General features: G+C 36.8%; 1 protein-coding gene across 2 annotated transcripts; it reads left to right on the top strand.

Moving 5' to 3' along the window:
• The first annotated feature begins 1100 nt into the window (after positions 1–1100).
• CTR9 (CTR9 homolog, Paf1/RNA polymerase II complex component) lies at positions 1101–19905 on the top strand. Of its 2 annotated transcripts, XM_054390330.1 has the most exons (25): positions 1101–1145; positions 3038–3136; positions 3731–3970; positions 4343–4460; positions 5063–5152; positions 6183–6331; positions 7024–7131; positions 7361–7468; positions 7588–7824; positions 8552–8641; positions 8745–8873; positions 8970–9153; positions 10183–10271; positions 10508–10693; positions 10877–10964; positions 11216–11364; positions 13383–13499; positions 13631–13776; positions 15280–15351; positions 16353–16488; positions 17031–17177; positions 17594–17751; positions 18030–18126; positions 18432–18544; positions 18793–19905. In XM_054390330.1, exons 1-25 carry the CDS (start codon positions 1101–1103, stop codon positions 19199–19201), a joined length of 3504 nt encoding a protein of 1167 aa, XP_054246305.1. In that variant the 3' UTR covers positions 19202–19905. The 2 variants fall into 2 exon arrangements, with proteins under 2 accessions (XP_054246305.1, XP_054246306.1); XM_054390331.1 differs by lacking the exon at positions 15280–15351.
• Positions 19906–20288: the final 383 nt, after the last annotated feature.

The following is a 20288-nucleotide window of genomic DNA, read 5'->3' as shown; positions in this document are numbered from 1 at the left end:
TATCTTCAGGCTGATTCTCAAGACTCATCCTTCCTGAGAATTTTCACACAAGTGTTCATTGTTATTTTTGGAGCTGACTTCTACACTCACATACTGGCTTATATAAATATGCTTTCCCTTCCTTCTGTAAAAACTTGGGTTTTAGAGAGCATGCACAGCTTTCAGAATTAACAATGATACTAAGCAAGGAGGAAATATTTTAAATAGATGTAGTCCCTCTATTACTTTTCAAAAGTGCGATTATAGTAGAAGACATTGATTACCTATTCTGTAATCTTTTCTTACCTTCAATTTTCAGAACACAACTTTTATTATGAAAAGATTTTACTGTAAACACTTTATGAAAAATGTCAGTATTAAATCATATCATACTACAAGTAAAAAAAAACCAAAACTTTTAGGAAAAAACAATTTTATCCAAAAGATTAGAGTATGACAGAGATATTAGATCATCATATTCTTGAGTTAGCTGCTAGTCTCTGGTAAAAATTTAGGTAATTTTGATCTGTGTGTTGAGCATGGTATCAGAAGTGCCAGAAGAAAGCTTTGCCAAAGAATAATCACTGTAGTATTCATCCTAAATTTTTTTTTCTTTTTAAAACTTTGGTTCTGTTTAAATGGAAGCTTTTGTAAAACCAATTATTTAAAAATGAGATAGAATGCAAAATGGCAACACACTGGAAATTCATCGCAAGGTAAATGTCTCACAGGAGGTCACACAATGCAATACCCAACGGCTCAACGCGGAGCTCCGTCGCATACAGGGATAGTGGCCCGGCGGCTCGTGGCTCGCGCCCAGATCCCAGCCCTCCGTTCCCGCGCTGCTCGCCGAGAGGCGCCCGCGAGGCTGCCGTTGCCTCAGCAACAGTCCCTCACGCACGTACTCCACCTCCCTGTTTGTCCCTTACCACGCACGGGTGCGAGGCAGTCCTCAAGGCTGGCGCGCCGTTGGGATTGGCTGGTTTCTGTCCGGGTGCGGAGCCAGCCCGCCCCTCGCCCTTTGCCCGAGCACGTCCGGGTCAGTCGGTGTTTGTGAGGGGAAGTGTCGCCGAGGTTGTAGTGTGCTGTTCGGCGGCTTTCCGGACAGCGTTGTCGCCATCATGTCGCGGGGGTCTATTGAGATTCCTCTCCGGGACACCGATGAGGCGAGTCGGGGACTGGGAGGCGGCGGCGCGGCCTGATCCTGGGGAGGGGGGTGCGCTGATGCGCGCGGAGGCGCGGGCGTTTGTCTTTTCTTCTGGTGGTTCAGTCCCGGGCTCTAGGGGAGATGTCGCTCCCTTTGCTGAGTGCAGTAGGCTGTTAGGGTCACAGGTGTATTGCTTTGCGGAAAGAAACCCGAGCGTGTCTTAGCAGGTGCCACTTGGTGAACGATGTCTGCTTTCTGCTAGCCGTAGCGGCTTGTCCTTGCCTAGTGGCTGGCTGGTGAAGGAGAGCCGCTGGGAAGGATCAGGCGGTGTGTGTGGAGTGCTTCGATGTCACACGTCTGTGAAGCCTCTTCTCCCACAATATGTGCTTCAGGCATATACAACCTTCAGGAGTGAAGACTCTGCTGGGAACTGAATCTTATCTTCAATTCGTGCTTGTGTGCGGTGGCCTCGGCCAGCTAAATTCTCGCCTTAGTTCTTTAGACAGTGATTTTTCTGACTACACTGATTTAGGAACAGCAGGCATGTTCCTAACTCAGCATATATACAGGTAGGGCAGGTGGTTCACTCTGTAACATTACTGCAGGGTGGGTTTAGAAGTGTATTTAACTTTTCTTAATATAATATTGACTGTCACAAGCCAAGGTAAAAATTATCTAAGAGCAGTATTTGGAAATTTATAGGACGTTATACAGTTAACGTTAAAGTTAACATTAAAGTTACAGGGTATTACAAAATTAAATTATTCCATAGCAAATACTAAATTATATCATAGCTGAAGAAGCTATTAAACCATACTGCCTATAAGTTGAAGAATGTTAGGGTTTTTTTCTGAATATATGTATCCATACTCTTAGCAAGTTTCCACATGACTGCCATTGAGTTTTTTACTCTCATAAAGGTGCTTTGCCCTCTAGGTTATGTGATGCAGGGCTTTTTATCTCTCTGAGATGTCAACATGAATAGTTGATCTTGGTACTGCTGTTTAAGTTATGCTTAAGACTACTTGGATTCTGAAGTTCTGAGTTACAAAGGATGTTACAAAATAAATCTTTTACTGCCTTTTTTTACTTCTGTATTTATTTGCTGCGTTGGTAATACCTATTTCTTATTAATAACTATTTCAGATTGTAGTTGAGGGTTGCCCAAACTTGAAAACATCATCTGTCATACAGAAGTTATTGTGCAAGACAAACTAAGAATAACAATAATAGCGGCAATATTTTTGTTGGTATCCTGAAATTTTACATAGTCAAAACTATAAGCCCATATAAACCACATTGCTGACACTCCCCAGAATTAGAGCAGTCAGGATACAAACCTGGGTGTGAAAACTCTTCCTTGCTGTAAAATTAAATTGTAACACAAATGACTAATACTAAAGGCAGTTTGATTGAGTAGCAGATGAACTAACAGGCAGTTTAAATTGTGTTTGCAAACATCCCACTTTGGGAATATCTGTTTCTTTTCCTCATTTTCCATATCAGAAGCATATATCAACTTGGGAGAACAGTACTTCAAAATAATGCTTGTGTGACAAAATGTTGTTGATGTCATTTGCTCATGATGATTACAGTTGTTATTATTCAGAAATTTAGTCCGTTCTTTATAGTGTTTGCCACCTCTATCATCTTTTTATTTTCTTGGGCTGAGTTAGCACCTCTGTTTATTTTCCCTGACTAGTATCTCAAATCTTTTCTCAGATATTTGTGAGGCCATCACTTTTATAAAGAATATGATACATTATTACCCCTTTCTTTGTCCATAACCTTACTGAAACACAAATTATTATTTATGCTTTATGTGCCAAAATGTCCAGCTTCCTTTGACCTCAGTGACAGATAATGTAGTTGATGCTTTGTTAAAATAAGATCTGTATTGTTTGGTTCTAGGTTATTGAGCTTGACTTTGATCAGTTACCTGAGGGTGATGAAGTTATAAGTATACTGAAACAGGAACACACGCAACTGCACATATGGATTGCCTTAGCGGTTAGTATATATACAGGTTTTGTATTTAAATATTATACTTGGATAATTAAATATAATATTCAGATAATTAAATAATAATTTCCACATCCTTGCTTTTATGACCAGGGATAACTGAATTCCCAGCAGGCACTTATGAGGTTATTCAAACACCAATTCAAGGCTGGATATTTTTTGACGTATGCATATTAAGATTTTAATTTAATATTTTTTTCATGAGGCAATGTTGCTTGAGACTTGATTCTAATGTGTTTTGTTTCTTCTCAATCTGTAGTTTTTCTGGTTATGTACATCATAAAAGAAGGGGGGTAGTTTCTAGATTATAGAAAGTATGGTGAAATGTGTGAAAAGTCGAAGTTCAGAGGGAAACAGTTGATTTTTTTCACTTATAAATAGCTGTAAGACTCTTGTTTTAATGTAAAAATACTAAGTTGGGATGAGGACAAAAAATATTTGGTGATATCAGAATGCCTTTGTCTGATTATCCCTAGATTTATGTCCAATTTATCCCACGTTCTGGAAAAAAAATCTCTGTAACACCTAAAGCATCAACCTATGTTACTTCCTGGAATTGTCAGTTAAAACTGTGTTTTGTAGCTGGAATACTACAAACAAGGAAAAACAGAAGACTTTGTGAAACTGTTGGAAGCTGCACGCATAGATGGTAACTTGGACTACAGAGACCATGAAAAAGATCAGATGACATGTCTGGATACACTGGCAGCATACTATGTACAGCAGGCTCGAAAGGAGAAGAACAAAGATAACAAGAAGGAGCTCATTACTCAAGCTACTTTGCTGTATACTATGGCTGACAAAATTATCATGTATGATCAGGTAAATCCAAAATCTGCTTTAAAATCTGTATTTGTAAATTATTTATTGTAAAGAAAACAAGTATTTATTCTCTAAAGAGAAGATAGAAAGTGCTCAGGCTTTAAAGTCTGTTAGCATAAAGCACCTAAGCAAAATTTGAATTTGAAATCTTTGCAGTGCCACCAGGAATAGTTAGTTATCTCTAATTTGTTGCATGTGGTAGAACTATGGGAGCTTTTGGGGATTGGGAAGAAAGGATTGGTTGTTACTCTTGCTCGATAATACTCAAACTTTAGAAGAAGGTGATGAAGACCCTTTTTGTTGTATTTTTTTCTGATGTGAGAGAAATATATTGTAGAAAGTATCACTTTTTTTTTTTTTCTCCTTATCCAGAATCACTTGTTGGGAAGAGCCTGCTTTTGTCTGCTTGAAGGTGATAAGATGGATCAAGCTGATGCACAATTCCACTTTGTGCTCAACCAGTCTCCAAATAATATTCCTGCCCTTCTTGGTATGAGTTTGTGCGTATTTGTATAAAAAGCTGGTTTCTCCATTTGAGTTTTAGGATAAAACACATGCTTAAGAAGGGGTGCATGTGTGAGTAGAGAGAAAGAGCATGTTAAAGAAGTGTGCACTTTTCACCAGAAACATGTGGCAGAGATTATTTTAAACCTAGGAAGTATACTTAAGTGGAAGAGCTTGTAAAAAGTATAAGGCTAGCTAGCATCTTCTGAGACCTACGGGGATATATCCACCCCAACTACTATTAATTCCTTATGATGGCAGTGAAGTTGTATGCTCTGTCAAATGTGGAAATACTAGCAGTGAGAAGTCAGCAAGGTGTAATACTTGTATTTTAATTATTTCCTAACAATTGGACCAAGAAAGAACTAAGTTTCTACAGAAAACCATGAAAATAAATGTAATGTGTTCCCATGTTTGAATTTTTTTTTAAATATGTATTTGACATCATTAAGAATAGTAAGTTGTGGTTTTCTGTTTTTTTTTCTTAGTTTTAAACTGTAGCTTTTGAAAATCAGCACAGCACAAGGTTACTGAAGAGCTTCTGATTTACAACTTGCTTTGCTTATATTTCTCTTTTATCTGAAACAGGTAAAGCATGCATTTCTTTCAACAAGAAAGATTATAGAGGAGCCCTGGCCTACTACAAGAAAGCATTGCGTACCAATCCAGGTTGCCCAGGTAAGACAGAAAGAATTTGCTAGTGAAAGTACTTGGTCTGCTTGCAAACTAACTAAAGTCTTCCGAATTCAAATGCTTAGGGACTTTTTTGCCTTCATTATAGAAGAATTCAGGTGTTTGTTGACTTCTAAGTGTTCCTTAACAGGTAAAGAAGGAGATGGTGTTTAGGAAAATACTTTTCATTTTTTTCTAATTGTTACCTTTTAAAGAGCTATTAGAAAATGAGAAGTTGCATGTAAGAGTTGAAAATTGTTTTGGGAGGAGGGGAGCTATTCAAGAGCGTACCAGAACCTGTGAGCTCTTGAAATGTAAATGGTGTATTAGTACTTTACTTTTCACTGTTTCATTATTAACACTACCTATAGTATGTGATGCGAGTTTTCCTGTGAAAGTGGATTAAGGAATGCAAGCTTTTCTTTTAAGTAGACACCTTCATTCACTCCCCTTTTTCGTAGAGGGGGATTTGAAATTGCTTTATATAAAGACTATGGTGTTCTTGGTTCACAGGCAGTGTGAAGTGGCAATATGATGTGAATTCTCTGTTTTAGTTTGTCTGTACATGGTCATGGACGTTAGGAATGATGAACAACTTGTTGGCTGTGAATCAGTTGATCATTTGAGGAGAAATGTCTACCTAAATTAGTCATCTATGTTTTCTGAAGGCCTGCTAGTTTCAGGTGAACTTATCTTGCCTCAGAAATTTCCAGCCTTTTCAACTGGCAATTTTTTAATGGCTTTCTCTATTATTTTTAATACATTTTCATAGGAGTAATTTTAGTATCAGAGTCTTTTGGAGATAGAGGCCCACGTTCTGTGGTGTATGAAGAAATAAAATCTTACTAATCCATTAAAGTTAATTTTGCTGCCATCTGTGAGAGGCTGCCTTTAAAAACAGCAAATTATTAGGTGGATTTACAGGTTTTAAAGAAATAATAAAAATTCTGCACTCATTTTAATTGATGTGCAGAATGTGAGAAAAGTCATCAAGTTGAAATTTTGGGATTCTGAATGGTTTCATCTTGTTTTCTAGCTGAGGTTCGATTAGGTATGGGCCACTGCTTCGTGAAACTGAACAAGTTGGAAAAAGCTCGCTTAGCTTTCAGCAGGGCTCTGGAGCTAAATTCAAAATGCGTAGGAGCTTTGGTTGGACTGGCTGTTCTGGAACTCAATAATAAAGAGGTGGGTCTGGCTTAAGAAGAATGCATATTCAGTTTACTTTCTTACTAAAAAAGCAAACTTTTTATCCTTTGAAAAGTAGTCCAGTTTTTAAAAGGCATTGTAACTTTTGTTGTTTAATCATTTTAAGTCTGTGTCTTACTGAATGATGTTAGGGCAAGGGAAAAGATACAGTCCTGGCCGATTACTCCTGGGCTTTAAGGAACACAAGCTTTTAAATAAGTGTTAAAGTTGTATCCAAGCTATCTTGGCACGCATGCCACACGGTAAAACAAAGAGGCTGGTGAAACTATAATCAAGTCGTGATGCTGCCTCTTTAGATGTTGTATCAGTATAAAAATACATACACTCGTTGGATCAACATCATCTGAGATGGTTAATCCTGGCTAAGGAAGTTATCAGTGGGGGAATGGTTATCGGAGTGTGAGTATGAAATGTTACAATAGCACAATAGCAAGACTTAAGTTTTGTGGTGTTTGTTTTTTTTTTTTTTTTTTCCTAGAAAGTCTTGCTCTGCTTTTTTACGTCTATGTGGTGGCTTCATTTCCTGTTTTCCATCTGTGTGCTGCAGGGAGAAAAGCTAGTGGCTGAATGTACTTTTTTTTGCTATGAGCCCATCAGTGGCCTAGAAGGAAGAATAGTTTTGAAGATGTTAATAAGATACAACTATTGATATCTGTCAATATTTCATTTAGGCTGATTCCATCAAGAATGGTGTTCAACTACTCTCTAGAGCTTATACAATTGATCCCAGTAATCCTATGGTGTTGAATCACTTGGCTAATCACTTCTTCTTCAAGAAGGTAAGAACACAGTGGAATTTTACAGTTAAATACTTGATAACCTCTGAATAGCAGAGTTTGGAGCCTGTAGTGTTAGATTCATTCTCATTTTATCAGGCTAGGTGGTGCCTAATACGGAACTATTAATCTAGATGGACAAGCATAGTTTTTTGACTTAATTTTCATACAAACTTTTCTGAAGAAAACCAAGAAAAAGAGGTATGCTTTTTTTTTCTTTATTTTATTCCAGGACTATGGTAAAGTGCAACACTTGGCACTTCATGCTTTCCATAATACAGAGGTTGAAGCAATGCAAGCAGAGAGTTGTTATCAACTGGCTAGATCTTTTCATGTACAGGTAGGGCATTTTTTTAAAAGCCTCCTTTGAGACTGTACTTAAAAATGTGTTACAAACATTCACACAAGGATAACCTGTAAAAATGCTACCTGTTGTTTATTTTTTTTTTTTTTAATTAGGAAGATTATGATCAGGCTTTCCAGTATTATTACCAGGCCACTCAGTTTGCCTCATCTTCTTTTGTACTTCCGTTTTTTGGATTGGGTCAAATGTACATTTATCGAGGGGACAAAGAGAATGCATCACAATGCTTTGAAAAAGTTTTGAAAGCTTATCCTAACAATTATGAGACTATGAAAATCCTTGGATCTCTTTATGCGGCTTCAGAAGACCAGGAGAAACGGGATATTGCAAAGGTCAGTTTTGCTTCTGCTAGCATCATACTTGTACATACAAGTGCAAAACTTGAAAATCAGACTTGAAATCAGCCTGTACCTTAAGTTGCATAAAACGCAGGGTTAGTTGGTTGTAGGTGTAGAGTATTTAGTATCGGCTGTCATGAGAGATCCTCCTAATTGTGAAGAGTCATAACCTCTAGATAGAACTGAGACTCCTACTTCAGGAGCCCCCTGCATGACTGCCTAAAACAGTCTGGGAATTTAGAACAGCTTGAACTTCGTATTTGTATTTGGTACTATGAAAAGGGCAGAATTCTTCCCATGTATGTTAAAATTCTCTGAAGACGCTAAGTTAGCTAGTGATTTGCAGAAGACAGCAAATTAACTAGTGATTTCCAGAAAATACTTGTATTTGCTTATGTGGAAGAACAGTGTTAGGTTTTTTTTTCTTTGTTTTTTTATTTTCTTTTTTTAAATGAAAGGTTTTTTAAAATTGAATTCTGGGTAAATAAATGCAAAAAATGTTAGACTTCACTTTCTAGCTTCTCGTGTTGGTGTAATAGTTTCTGCTTCTCTAAGACTTTAAGCAGGTATTATATCATACAGAAATAAAATAAAGAAGAAAGGAAATGAAGGCACTTTCTTAGTAACCAAATTGCAGAGATGTTTAGGATGTTTTCTTTTGCAGTATGGTATATCTTCCTAGTGTGTCCACAAAGAGGCATAATTTTGTGTTGTTTTTCAGGGACATCTGAAGAAAGTCACAGAACAATATCCTGATGATGTAGAGGCATGGATTGAGTTAGCCCAAATTCTAGAACAGACTGATATTCAGGTATTATTGGTATACACTTGCTGAATTATGCGTGTGCTTTTCGTAAGAGCACGTAGAACTCGTTCTCTGGCTTCTTTCATCCACTTTCTTTTCCTTTGTAAAGGGTGCACTGTCAGCCTATGGTACTGCCACACGCATTCTGCAAGAGAAAGTACAGGCTGATGTCCCGCCAGAGATTTTGAATAATGTGGGTGCTCTGCACTTCAGACTGGGAAACTTAGGAGAAGCCAAGGTATGTAATTGCTCAGCTGAGTTTCTTGATCACCCTGAAGTTTTCCTTTAAGTGTATTCTGGAGTTCTTTATTCCTTTTTTCTTTTTATACTTCAGAAATATTTTTTGGCATCACTGGATCGTGCAAAAGCAGAAGCTGAACACGATGAGCATTATTACAATGCTATCTCTGTAACAACGTCCTATAACCTTGCCAGACTATATGAGGCGATGTGTGAATTTCATGAAGCGGAAAAGCTGTATAAAAACATTTTAAGAGAGCATCCTAATTACGTTGATTGTAAGAAACATTTGGTACTTTGGTTCCACAGTCCTCCTTACAATACCAAAAATCTTCCCATTTAGTGTCTTCTAGTCTACTTTTTATCTGTCTTCGCTTCTGTTAGTAGTAGTGCTTACTGACCTGCTATTTTCCTTTCCTTATAGTCCAGTCTCCAGCTTTAAGCCATCTAATTATTTGCAAAACATACTGCACTCAAATCTAGCAAAATTATCTTATCTAGACTTGCATGCCTTTGCTTGCCTGCTCCCTGCCCACATCAAGGCCTTAGCACCTCAGCACTTGGGTGCAATCAAGGCCATCCACTTGATATGCCTGGACTCTGCAACTTTACCTATGTGGGTAGAAGTAGAGACCCTTTGGGAGAATCACTTGGACCTTGGCCTTCCTCAAGGGAAGAAGAGCTGTTAAGAGCATTAGCACAGCTTCTGCTGCACATGCTGCTTTGTTTTTCTTGGTTGTGGTTTGGTTGCGTTGCGTTTGGTTTGGTTGCGTTGTGTTTCGTATCACAGTGCTATTCCTCTTGCTCTGAAGTAGCTGAGCTGTGATATTTGCTGCAACAGTAAGGTGGTAGCCCTTGCTCAGCAAGCTGCAGCACACATATGCCCCAGCCTAATCTATCTATAGCCTTTTTCCTGCTTGTTTTCTACTGTCATCTGCTAGCTGATAATTCTTTCCAAAGCTTGTGGAGATGGGAGAGCTGTTAAAAGTAGAGGGAGGAAAATTATGTAACTGATATGTCCTTCTTTCTTAGAGGTTTTTCAATCATCTTTAATTTATGCAACCAAATACGAATATTTGCATACTAACTGTTAGAAATCTGCAATTTCTGTACCACTAATGTGGATTGATATTCCTCTTCATGTGGGGTCTTATTGTGAATAGAGAATGAAAGGTGTCTTAATGTCTGCTGTCCTTTGCAGATCAAGAGATTGCTTTTGAAATTTATGTATGGCAAACATTTATCTTGTTTGAGATGTCTTAAGCCTGTTTCCTGATTTTTAATTTATTTTCTGCTTTTATTTTTAGGCTACTTGCGCTTGGGAGCTATGGCTAGGGATAAAGGAAATTTTTATGAGGCTTCCGATTGGTTTAAAGAAGCACTTCAAATAAATCAGGTTTGTAACCCTTTTAAGTATTTAAAATTAAAACGTTTGAAATGCTAACTTAATTTCATTTTCCTTTGCTTATGTTTTTACTTTGTTTGTTTACTAGGGGAAGAAGAGGGAACTACTATAATCTTCTCTCTGTTTGTTGGTTTTATAAAATACAAGATTCCATTTAAGAAAAATAGCATTCTATACCTGAAAAGGGAAAATTATGCTCTTGAAACTTACAGTGAATTTCTGTTTAGGACCATCCAGATGCTTGGTCCCTGATTGGCAATCTTCATTTGGCTAAACAAGAGTGGGGTCCAGGACAGAAGAAATTCGAAAGAATATTGAAACAACCATCCACACAAAATGATACTTATTCCATGCTGGCTCTTGGCAATGTCTGGTTGCAGACTCTACATCAACCCACAAGAGACAGAGAAAAGGTAATGGGCGTCTGTCTGCTCTGTGTGTGGTTTTTAGTGTTTTGGGGTTTTTTTATGCTCCTAGCTACTTAGAGCCTTTTCTTGATGCCTGTTTGGCATCTTACAGTCCATAAAACTTCCAGGTAGGTGTTTTAATACCCAATTACAGAAATGAATAATCCACTGGGGTACTTCTTCTTGCAGGAGAAGCGCCATCAAGACCGTGCATTAGCGATCTACAAGCAAGTACTCAGAAATGATCCAAAGAACTTGTATGCTGCTAATGGCATAGGTGAGTATTAGACACTACTTTTGTTTCATAGGTGATGATACTTTTATCTTTCATGCTTTTAATATAGAATTGGTTTTGCAGGGCCTGAATGCTGTGTAGTGGAGCACAGAAAAAAATTAGTTTTCATATGTTGGCTATGTCACTTAACTTTTAGTGAGGAACTTTTTTCAGGCAATACTCTGTTTTGTTTGGGAAGAGTACATAGCACTTGAACCGGGAAGCTTACACTGTACATGTGACTTTCCCCTTAGGAGCTGTCTTGGCGCATAAAGGATATTTCCGTGAAGCTCGTGATGTTTTTGCCCAAGTGAGAGAGGCAACAGCAGATATCAGTGATGTGTGGCTGAATTTGGCACATATCTACGTAGAACAGAAACAGTACATCAGTGCTGTGCAGATGGTAACATCTCTAAATTGAATCTCATAATGTGTTGGGTTAGATAACTTTGGGATGTTTCTCTGCTGTCATAGCAGTTGTGAAAATTTTTTAATAATATTTTAAGAAGTTGCAGGTCTGTCTGTAGCATACTGTTGGCTTTCAAATCTAGATTTCAAAACAGACTGCCAGATATGGGTAATAAAGCACCAACCTTTACACTTAATTTTTTGGTAGCAGAGTTAAAGCCTAATTTTGTTCTTGGATTTTGTTTTGAGTCAGGGGTTTCAGCCAGCAAAGTTAGGTGATTCACATTCAGATGTTACTGAAGTAAGTAAATACAATTTGCTGGTGAGAGATTTTTTTTTTAAGAGCAACACTTCCTATGCTTGTTTTTTTCAAATGGTTACATAAATGAGTCAGAGCTGTCAGAAAAGCTTACTGCCATGATTGTGTTCACCACAGTTAACATCACAAGATAGTTCATGTTGGATGAAACTGTTGGGATTATCCAGTTAGTCAACCTGCTTAAACAAGTTAACTTCCATGTATCAGTCTATTCAAAGTAAGTGATTAAATTAGTTGATCAAAAGCATATGAATAAGATTAAAAAGAAAAAAAAAATAGGTGTATGTTTGACAGGACAGCAACTCAGAACAAACTTGCTTCATTAAGGTTGAGTCCACATTGAGGCTCAAAAATACCTAATTTATCCTGATGTTTATTGTGATGGTTGTAAGGATAAATCCTGAGCCTTTCTTACTTTATCAGGACCTCAGTAATAATTATTCTCCAGTGAACTGTTGTTAAAAAGCTCTGGTTACATGATCACATTCATTATATTGTGTTTGAATGGGGTCTGTTGTCTTTTTAACGCCTTGTCTGTTTTTATTGACAAATACCTAATAAAACCCTAATTTTAGTAATTATTTAAGCAGTAAAGTACACTGGGAAACTGGTGTCGTTTTCACCTTTTGATTTGTCAGAAAAATATTGTACTCATTTGCCAATATATTTAAGCACAGGTGTTAGAAGTGTGTTAGTTTTACTGAGATGTTTGTTACCTGGTTTCTGCTATGCATTCAGTACAAGCCACAGTGTGAAATACATAATATTAGACTTGGAGGGCGACAAATTGAATTTAAGTGCTTACTGCACTCACAACAATTATTCTAGTGAGTTCTCTATCATAAAGTGTACAAATCCAAGGCAGGCTTAAGCTAAATATAAAATCTTTTATTCTAAAGCTGAGGGAAAATTGAGCGCTCATGACAGTGATCCAAGAGTAGTGACTTCAGGCGTTGCAGTTGAGGACAGCTTCTGTGTTCGTGCTGGAAATAAAGATTTTTATGTATTTTGTAGTATTGCTTGAGAAAAGAGTATGCCAATCAAAAGGCACTCATCACTGAAAAAGATACATGTCGTAAAAGAAGCTTTAATTCTGGACTCAAAATCTATAGTAATAAGTGTTCTTATACACTTCAGTGCAACTAGAGACCCCTTGGCATGCCAAGTTACCTAGCTAGTTGGACAGAATAAATTTGACATTGAGTTATCTGAAAAGTGGAATTAAAAAAAAAAAAATTAATCGCATCAGATATATGGAATTACTACATTAAATATGTTTTAATTTATACAAAGTCTTGAATTAATAAAGAAAGTAGATTCCCCCTCCCAATAACCGTGGATAGGAATTATTAAAATGACTCTTAAAATTAGTTGTGTTTGTTAGACTTAGGTACAACAGATGGTACTTGCAAAGTATTTTATTGTGTTCTAAGACCTACAGACCCTCCTGGGCCATTGTCAGTTTCCAGAAAAATCAAGTACTTGCTATAGAGTAGGAGTAGTAATTTTCTGATCAGTGAATAGGAGGCATCATTGTAGTGTGACACACTTCTTTAAAAATCAGAAGGCATATTACTAATAATGATTTTTAGGAATAGAAACATTTACTGGATTTGGCTAACCTATGTGACTAACCATGGTCACCTCTTAATTTGACTGTTTTTTTGCTTTCTTTTCTTTTTTCTTCATTTCAGTATGAAAATTGCCTCAGAAAGTTCTATAAGCATCAAAATACAGAAGTATTGTTATATTTGGCCCGTGCACTCTTCAAATGTGGCAAATTACAGGAATGCAAGCAAACTTTGTTAAAGGTACAAATATAAGATCAAGAAGTTGATGCATGTTTTGGACAGAAATAACATTTCTTATTCCCTGCATGTCACATCAGTATACTTCTATAGCATGTTGCAGTAAATCTTACCAAAATGCTTTTTCCTTACAGGCCAGGCATGTAGCACCAAGTGATACAGTCCTTATGTTTAATGTGGCTTTAGTGCTACAAAGACTGGCTACCTCTGTCCTGAAAGATGAAAAAAGCAATCTAAAGGAGGTACTTAATGCTGTGAAGGAACTGGAGCTAGCCCACAGGTACAGATGATTTTATTTTAATCTGTTTTTTTATTTCCTTACAGAAAATTTGTGGTATTAAGTCAAAAATCTGGTTAGAAGAGCAATCATCTCCTATGAAACGCTGTATGTAATTCTAGAGTTTCAAAGCTTGTGCCTGGCAAATCCATGTATTCACACTTTGTTCCACAGCCAAATTTAATTGGCCAGGTGGCCAGTATGTATTTCACAAAGGCTTTTGTCTTACTCTCACCAAGATGTACTTCTTCCTGGAAGAGCACAGTAGAAAACAAAAAGTTGAAAATTGTTTTATGAATGTAATACTTCTTTTCAGCTATATGTTTTGAAACAACCTATAAGGCTCACAAGCAAATCTATTTGCATTGTATAAACCTAGTATAATGGCTGGTAGTTCTTGAAAACTAATGTTGCCCTCTTGTTGGCAAGTAAAGCCAAAGTACTCTTGCAGCATAAGAGCCAGGCAATTTCTTAAATGCACTTGAGATCCATTAGTTCTCATTTTTTAAAAAAAGATAAACCAATTCTGGCCAGAAAAGTGTAATTAATCAAACCATCACTATCTTTCTGTTCAAAGATTTCAGCCATATATTCTGCTCCTAAGTATTGCTGGTGTAGCCAGTGTGTGCTTCATGCATTCATTCTTCTGCTCTTTTGTTGATGATAGATGCTGCCTTTCAGTAATTCTGTCAACTAAAGCAAGCTTGTTGTAGAGGAAAGCATTTCACAATTTTAGCGCTTCACATAAACTAAACGTTCAAACACAAATTCTAACTTGAATTCAGATAGAAGCTTGTTATTTATTGTCTTGACAGTTGCATGAAAGCCTGGATTCGTACCCATAAACTAAAAATTCAGATGTCTCTCACATTTTAGAAAATATTTCCTATAATGAAAAAAATGAGCAAGGATTTTCTTCATATGTACAAGGATCTGAGTTCAGTCTAGCAGAAAAACACTTCATTTAAAACATCTCTGATGGAATGTGGGAAGAAACTGTGGCAACCTTGAAAGTTAGAAAGTGGGTTTTCCGTTAAATGAAATGGAGAAACTTTTGAAGACAGCTATCATCGTCGTTTGCCAATCTACTTGAAGGCTTGTATTCACAAGGACCTGTCAGCTAGGTTCAAGGAACCTTCCTCTGGAAGGATTTTTAAACAATAAGTTTTCCTTCCTCTTCTTATGCTGGTTTCAAGCACTTTAGCTGTGGCAGATAAGGAATAAATCCACTAGGTTCAGCAGTGTGTTTATTGGTAGGAGCCAGTAAATGAAATCTTAAAGCTCTCTTTAGAGTTTTTCTGGATTTTTATTCCATTCCAGAGTGGTTTTAGAATCTTGTATACTTGGAGAACTCTGAATGTATTTTTAAACTGTGTATTATAAAGGACTGCACAGAGAGAAAAATAGTGAGATTTCCTCATTTGTTGAGTTTTATAGGATTGTTCTCCAGGAGTAAATGCTTTGTTTTAAAGCAAACATTTTTTTGTTGTTATTGTTTTCCTCCAGGTACTTCAGTTACTTGAGTAAAGTAGGTGATAAGATGAGATTTGACTTGGCACTTGCTGCTACAGAAGCCAGGTAAAAAAAAAAAAAAAAAAAAAAAAAAGGGAAAAAGAAAACCAAACCCACAAAGAACTCCCTTCTTCATTCACATTACCCAGTGGAATATTTTTGTCTTGTTTTTGTCTTGATTCTAAATGGTAAATTTTCCATCGATGAGAGTGTAGTGATATTTATTTAAATATCTCTAGCTCTCACTGTTTTGGTCTTTAAACATAATCTAACAACAGGTTTCCTGTCATGGAGGTCTCTTGAGGTAGTCCATGGGTTAGTCATCAAAACATGGAAAATTTGTTTTGCAGAGTCTAGTCTGCTTTAGCTTTTCCTCAGGGTGATGAATTTGCACAAAAGCCTGTTCAAATCAGTTTACTTGTAAGCTTGTTTTTTAGGTGTGCTCTGCACTTCATTTGTTGCACATTGTAAGATTTTCATAGTCACATACAAATGACATCAGTTGACCATTGTGCATGGTACATCTTAAATAGGTAACATGTAAAGGACTTTTTACAGAAAAGAAAATTTTAATCTGAATATTCAAAGAAATGTTACTAACACTGGCTAAGGGAGTATTAAAAGCACCTTTAATGTTTCATGAGACTTGAACAGTTTGTGCAACCTTAACTCTTCCACAGCTGTATTTTTTTTTTTAACTACCTTTCTGTTTAGATTTGCTAGTGTCATGTGATTAAATACAAGTTCTTACCATATTTCTGAAGCTGTCCAAGCTAGTTGGGATGATTCCTTTTATGTTCATGGGGAGATTTTAGTTTTAAATGAATTGGCTAAATTTTAAGTCTGAAGTTAAATGTTCTAAAATTGTATATTGCAAGATAAATCTGCTTATTAGAAAGTGCTTTAGTTTATTCAAATCTGTGCCACTCTTCAGTGGTACTGTTTCAAATAGCTTTTTTTACTTTGTTGGTGATGCGAACGTAGTGTTGTGATCTATGCCCTTTATAATGCTGTTTCTTGTAGTATGTCTGCCACCTTCCTTTACTTGAGAATATTGCATGTTACAGGCAATGTTCTGACTTACTGAGTCAAGCCCAGTATCATGTGGCTCGGGCTCGCAAGCAGGATGAAGAAGAGAGGGAGCTGCGTGCAAAGCAAGAGCAAGAAAAGGAGCTGCTTCGCCAAAAACTACTTAAAGAACAGGTTTTATTCTGTTACATTCTGTGTGTAATATTTTCAGAAAACTATTTTTGAGATGTGTACATACTGCCAATATATCTGCTCCTGTTGCTCTGTGGTGGTACCTGGTGTTACTGATGTTTAGTGCTGTTTGTAATATATATGCATGCTAATGTCTAGTAGCTATTTCCTTACCACAATAAGTAGTAGCAGAAAATTTTGTATCTAACAGGTGATACTCACTTTTCCCTGTAGCCTGAGAAACAGATTTTTTTTTTTTAATATATATATATATATAATAAAATTGGTGAGGGTCTGATGAAATTTCTGTATTGACAAGCTGGATGAGGAAGCACTTGGTGTAACAGTTCTTTTGGACTTTTTCTACTCTAGCACAGGCTTGTAGAAAATTTTTTTTTTTTTCGGTCACATGGACCTTCTGCTATGAGGTAGACTGTTAAAAGTCAACTTTCCCATTTCTTGTCAGCAAATAATTTATATGCCTGCAATTACAATCACTGCAATGCTGCCAATACAGTACTAATGGTTAGTTTTCTCTGTTTCAGGAAGAGAAGCGCCTAAGAGAAAAAGAAGAACAGAAGAAACTTCTGGAACAAAGAGCACAATATGTGGAGAAAACAAAGAATATTCTGATGTTCACTGGTGAAGTAGAAGGATCAAAGGAGAAAAAACGTGGTGGTGGTGGAGGCAGGGTAGAACAGAATTTTTTTAATATTTCTTTTTGATTACTTTCTTTTTCCCCTTTTTGAGGTATGGTCTCTTGCAGCAGCAAAGGTTTTTACTTTAAATATGCTGGCCTTCACTGAGTGAAATTGCAGAGGTATTAATACTGAAATATAAAAATTGGAAGCTAATGTAAGGACAGTGGCATCACCAAAATCTATTCTATTCAATTGTTTAAATCAACTATTTTATTATATAAAAATTTCAAATCAGTTTCTAAATTATATCACTCTAAAGATTAAGGGAAACATAGCGCAAGATGATCTGTATTTTCATGTCTTCAAAAACACGTTCAGATAAAGTTTCTATTTTGAATTGTGTTCTGGTAGCTTTTCAACTGAAGTATGAATAAAAGACTATATTGTGGGGCTTTTATTTATTACAGCGGTCCAAAAAAGGAGCAGGGGAGTTTGATGAATTTGTCAACGATGAGAGTGATGAAGATCTGCCTGTGTCTAGAAAGAAAAAGAAGAGGAAGGGCAGTGGCAGTGAACAAGATGGGGAAGAAGAGGAGGCTGAGAGAAAGAAGAAGAAGAGGAGGAGGTAACTGATACTTTAGTGTTAGGCTTCCCTGAGAGATAGTATGGCTTTTAAGTATATTCTCAAGCATAACAGTTTGAAAAAATGAACCAGTCAGGAGGTCACATGATTGATTTTTATTTATACATCCACATTCTAAGACAGCCACTCTACAGAAGAATTATGAGCAACACTTGATAAACTGCACATTCTTGAAACTGGTAATTTTGCCTCTGTTAAGTTTATTGGGGTTTTCTGTGGTGTTAACGCTTTACATCATATAAAATATGTTTCTATTGAAGGCCTCAGAAGGCAGAGGAGGGGACTGATGATGAAGAACATGAAAATGGTCCAAGGCCTAAGAAACGACGTCCACCCAAAGCAGAGAAAAAGAAGGCTGTAAGTCAAACCCTGAATAACAGCATCACTTTCTAAATATGCAGTCAAGAGTTCAGTGTTACTCTAGTCAAAAAACATTTATTAACATTTCTCCTATAGCGAACTGCCTTTGAGCTTGTTTTTATCCTTTTTTCCCCTATTGCTTCAAAGATTAAAAGGATATTTCTGAAGCCGTTTAGGATTAAATAATGGGAAACGGAAAAATTTTCTGGAGCATGTCTGGTTTTCTGAATGTGTCTCTGCGTTTGGATGCTATGCTTTAACCAGTCATACTAACAAACAACCCTTTGTTTTCTCTCTTTAAGCCCAAACCGGAACGTCTGCCTCCTTCAATGAAAGGAAAGATCAAATCAAAAGCCATCATTTCATCAAGTGATGATTCTTCTGATGAGGATAAACTCAAAATTGCCGATGATGGGTAAGAACATTAATTAACGTACTAAAGTTTTGATGTATGGCTTTAAGAGAAACTGCAGTGTTAATAGTGAAGTAATGTGAAGATAGTGAGAAGCTTTTCATTGTACCCAGAACATTGCTTTTCAGTGCAAATTAATTCCACTCATTCTTCCCATTCAGATGATGATAGCATTACTCAGATCCTGGTGTCTCATTTTTAAGCTAAGGATGGTATCTGCTAATACTGAGGGTTTTTTCTTTTCCCTACAGACATACAAGGAACAGCAACAGTGATTCAGATGAAGGAGAACAGCAGCACAGTAAACACATTGTTTCTGATAGTGATTCTGATAACAGAAACAAATCTGGTAGCGAGGCCGGTAGTCCAAGGAGGTCCATGGTCCACCAGTCTGAGGAGGATTCCGACAGTGACAGGTCAGCTAGGAAGAGGAGGCGGTCAGAGTCGGAGCAATCTGACAATGAGTCTGTACAGTCGGGGAGAAGTCGTTCTGGTGGTTCAGAAAATGAATCTCGCCCAGCTTCTCACAGTGCTGACTCAGACAGAGATTCTGAGAGAGGATCTGACAACGAGGGTTCTGGAAGAGGATCTGGTAATGAATCTGAACCAGAAGGATCCAATGATGAGGGGTCTGAAGGTGGCTCAGATGACAGTGATTAGATCTAAATTACAGACCATCTTTTTAAAATGTTCATGTAAATAGGATTCAGTTATAGGGAAAATTTTGTTTTTTATATTTGAAAACCGTGATTTAAAACCTTCATATTTTAGTAGACTGTTGTGAGACCTTCCTGTGATTCTATTAGCAGTTAATGGATGTTTCTCTAAGTTGCCTTACAGTGTATTCTTAAATTGAAACTTCTGTAGATGAAGAACAGAATCCCTGTATTATAATCAGCACATCAAGATGGAATGCGTGTAGAAACTGTGGAGTGTAATTCTCTGTTTAGTTGGTTCCAGTGTGGCTAAAACTGTTGTGTTCTGTGCTTATACATGCATAGACAGATCTTGAAATCCTGCCAAATGGAGCAAAGAGCTGTGGATATTTCTTTTTCCTCATTCTGAATAAAGGTTAGTAGGGAGGTTTATCTTACTTTCTATTAGAGAATACATTTGCCTTGATGCAACTCCTTATGTTTCCAAGAGTTTGTTCTTTTGTTTTTCTGTTAAATGGGTTGAAAAGATGCAGATATTAAAGAAGTTTTATAAAGTCATGATGCAGATGTAGTTGAAATATTTAAATTGGTAAAAAAAATAATTTAGAGAACTCCATTTTACTTGATAAAGGTAAAGGTGCCAGTGCCACAATAAACTATTCCTGTTTATTTCCTTTGAGTGATTTATTTGGCCCCTTGAAAAGTATAAGCAGAAAACCTGAAAATGTTCAGTTTGACAAAGGAATCTGTTTTGAGGAAGTAGTCTTAACATTATTTTATCCTAAGCACATGGTTTTTGAAGTCCTTTCATATAATGTGTTCAGGAACGATAATGAAAAGTTGCTGTATTGTGGGCTAAAGTGAATCTAATTTCTCCTTGCGGTTCTGAAAGAAATTGGTATTTTGTACCAGTCCAAAAAAAATTTTACAATCACCTTGTTTGACTAGTCATTAAGTCCTGTGTTAAGCACTTGTTAAGAGAAGGTTGTGTAGATCTGCATTGTGTTGATCGCTACTGGTTTTTAATAGATTGTATAGCCTAAACTTTGTTTTTAGAAGGTCTGGGTTGTCACTGCAGATAGTTCACTTCA

This window comes from Indicator indicator, chromosome 21 (assembly GCF_027791375.1).
Source record: "Indicator indicator isolate 239-I01 chromosome 21, UM_Iind_1.1, whole genome shotgun sequence".
NCBI lineage: Eukaryota > Metazoa > Chordata > Aves > Piciformes > Indicatoridae > Indicator > Indicator indicator.
The sequence above is the reverse complement of the archived record's forward strand: the minus strand, read 5'-3'. Positions and strand labels throughout refer to the sequence as shown.

What these genes read in the sequence shown, in the direction of transcription:
- CTR9 (XM_054390330.1), top strand. Translation starts at nt 1,101, where the DNA reads ATGTCGCGGGGGTCTATTGAGATTCCTCTCCGGGACACCGATGAG. An exon ending in GAAACTTAGGAGAAGCCAAG is followed by an intron (nt 8,874 to 8,969) that starts GTATGTAATTGC and finishes TTTATACTTCAG; the next exon opens with AAATATTTTTTGGCATCACT. An exon ending in AAAAACTACTTAAAGAACAG is followed by an intron (nt 16,489 to 17,030) that starts GTTTTATTCTGT and finishes TCTCTGTTTCAG; the next exon opens with GAAGAGAAGCGCCTAAGAGA.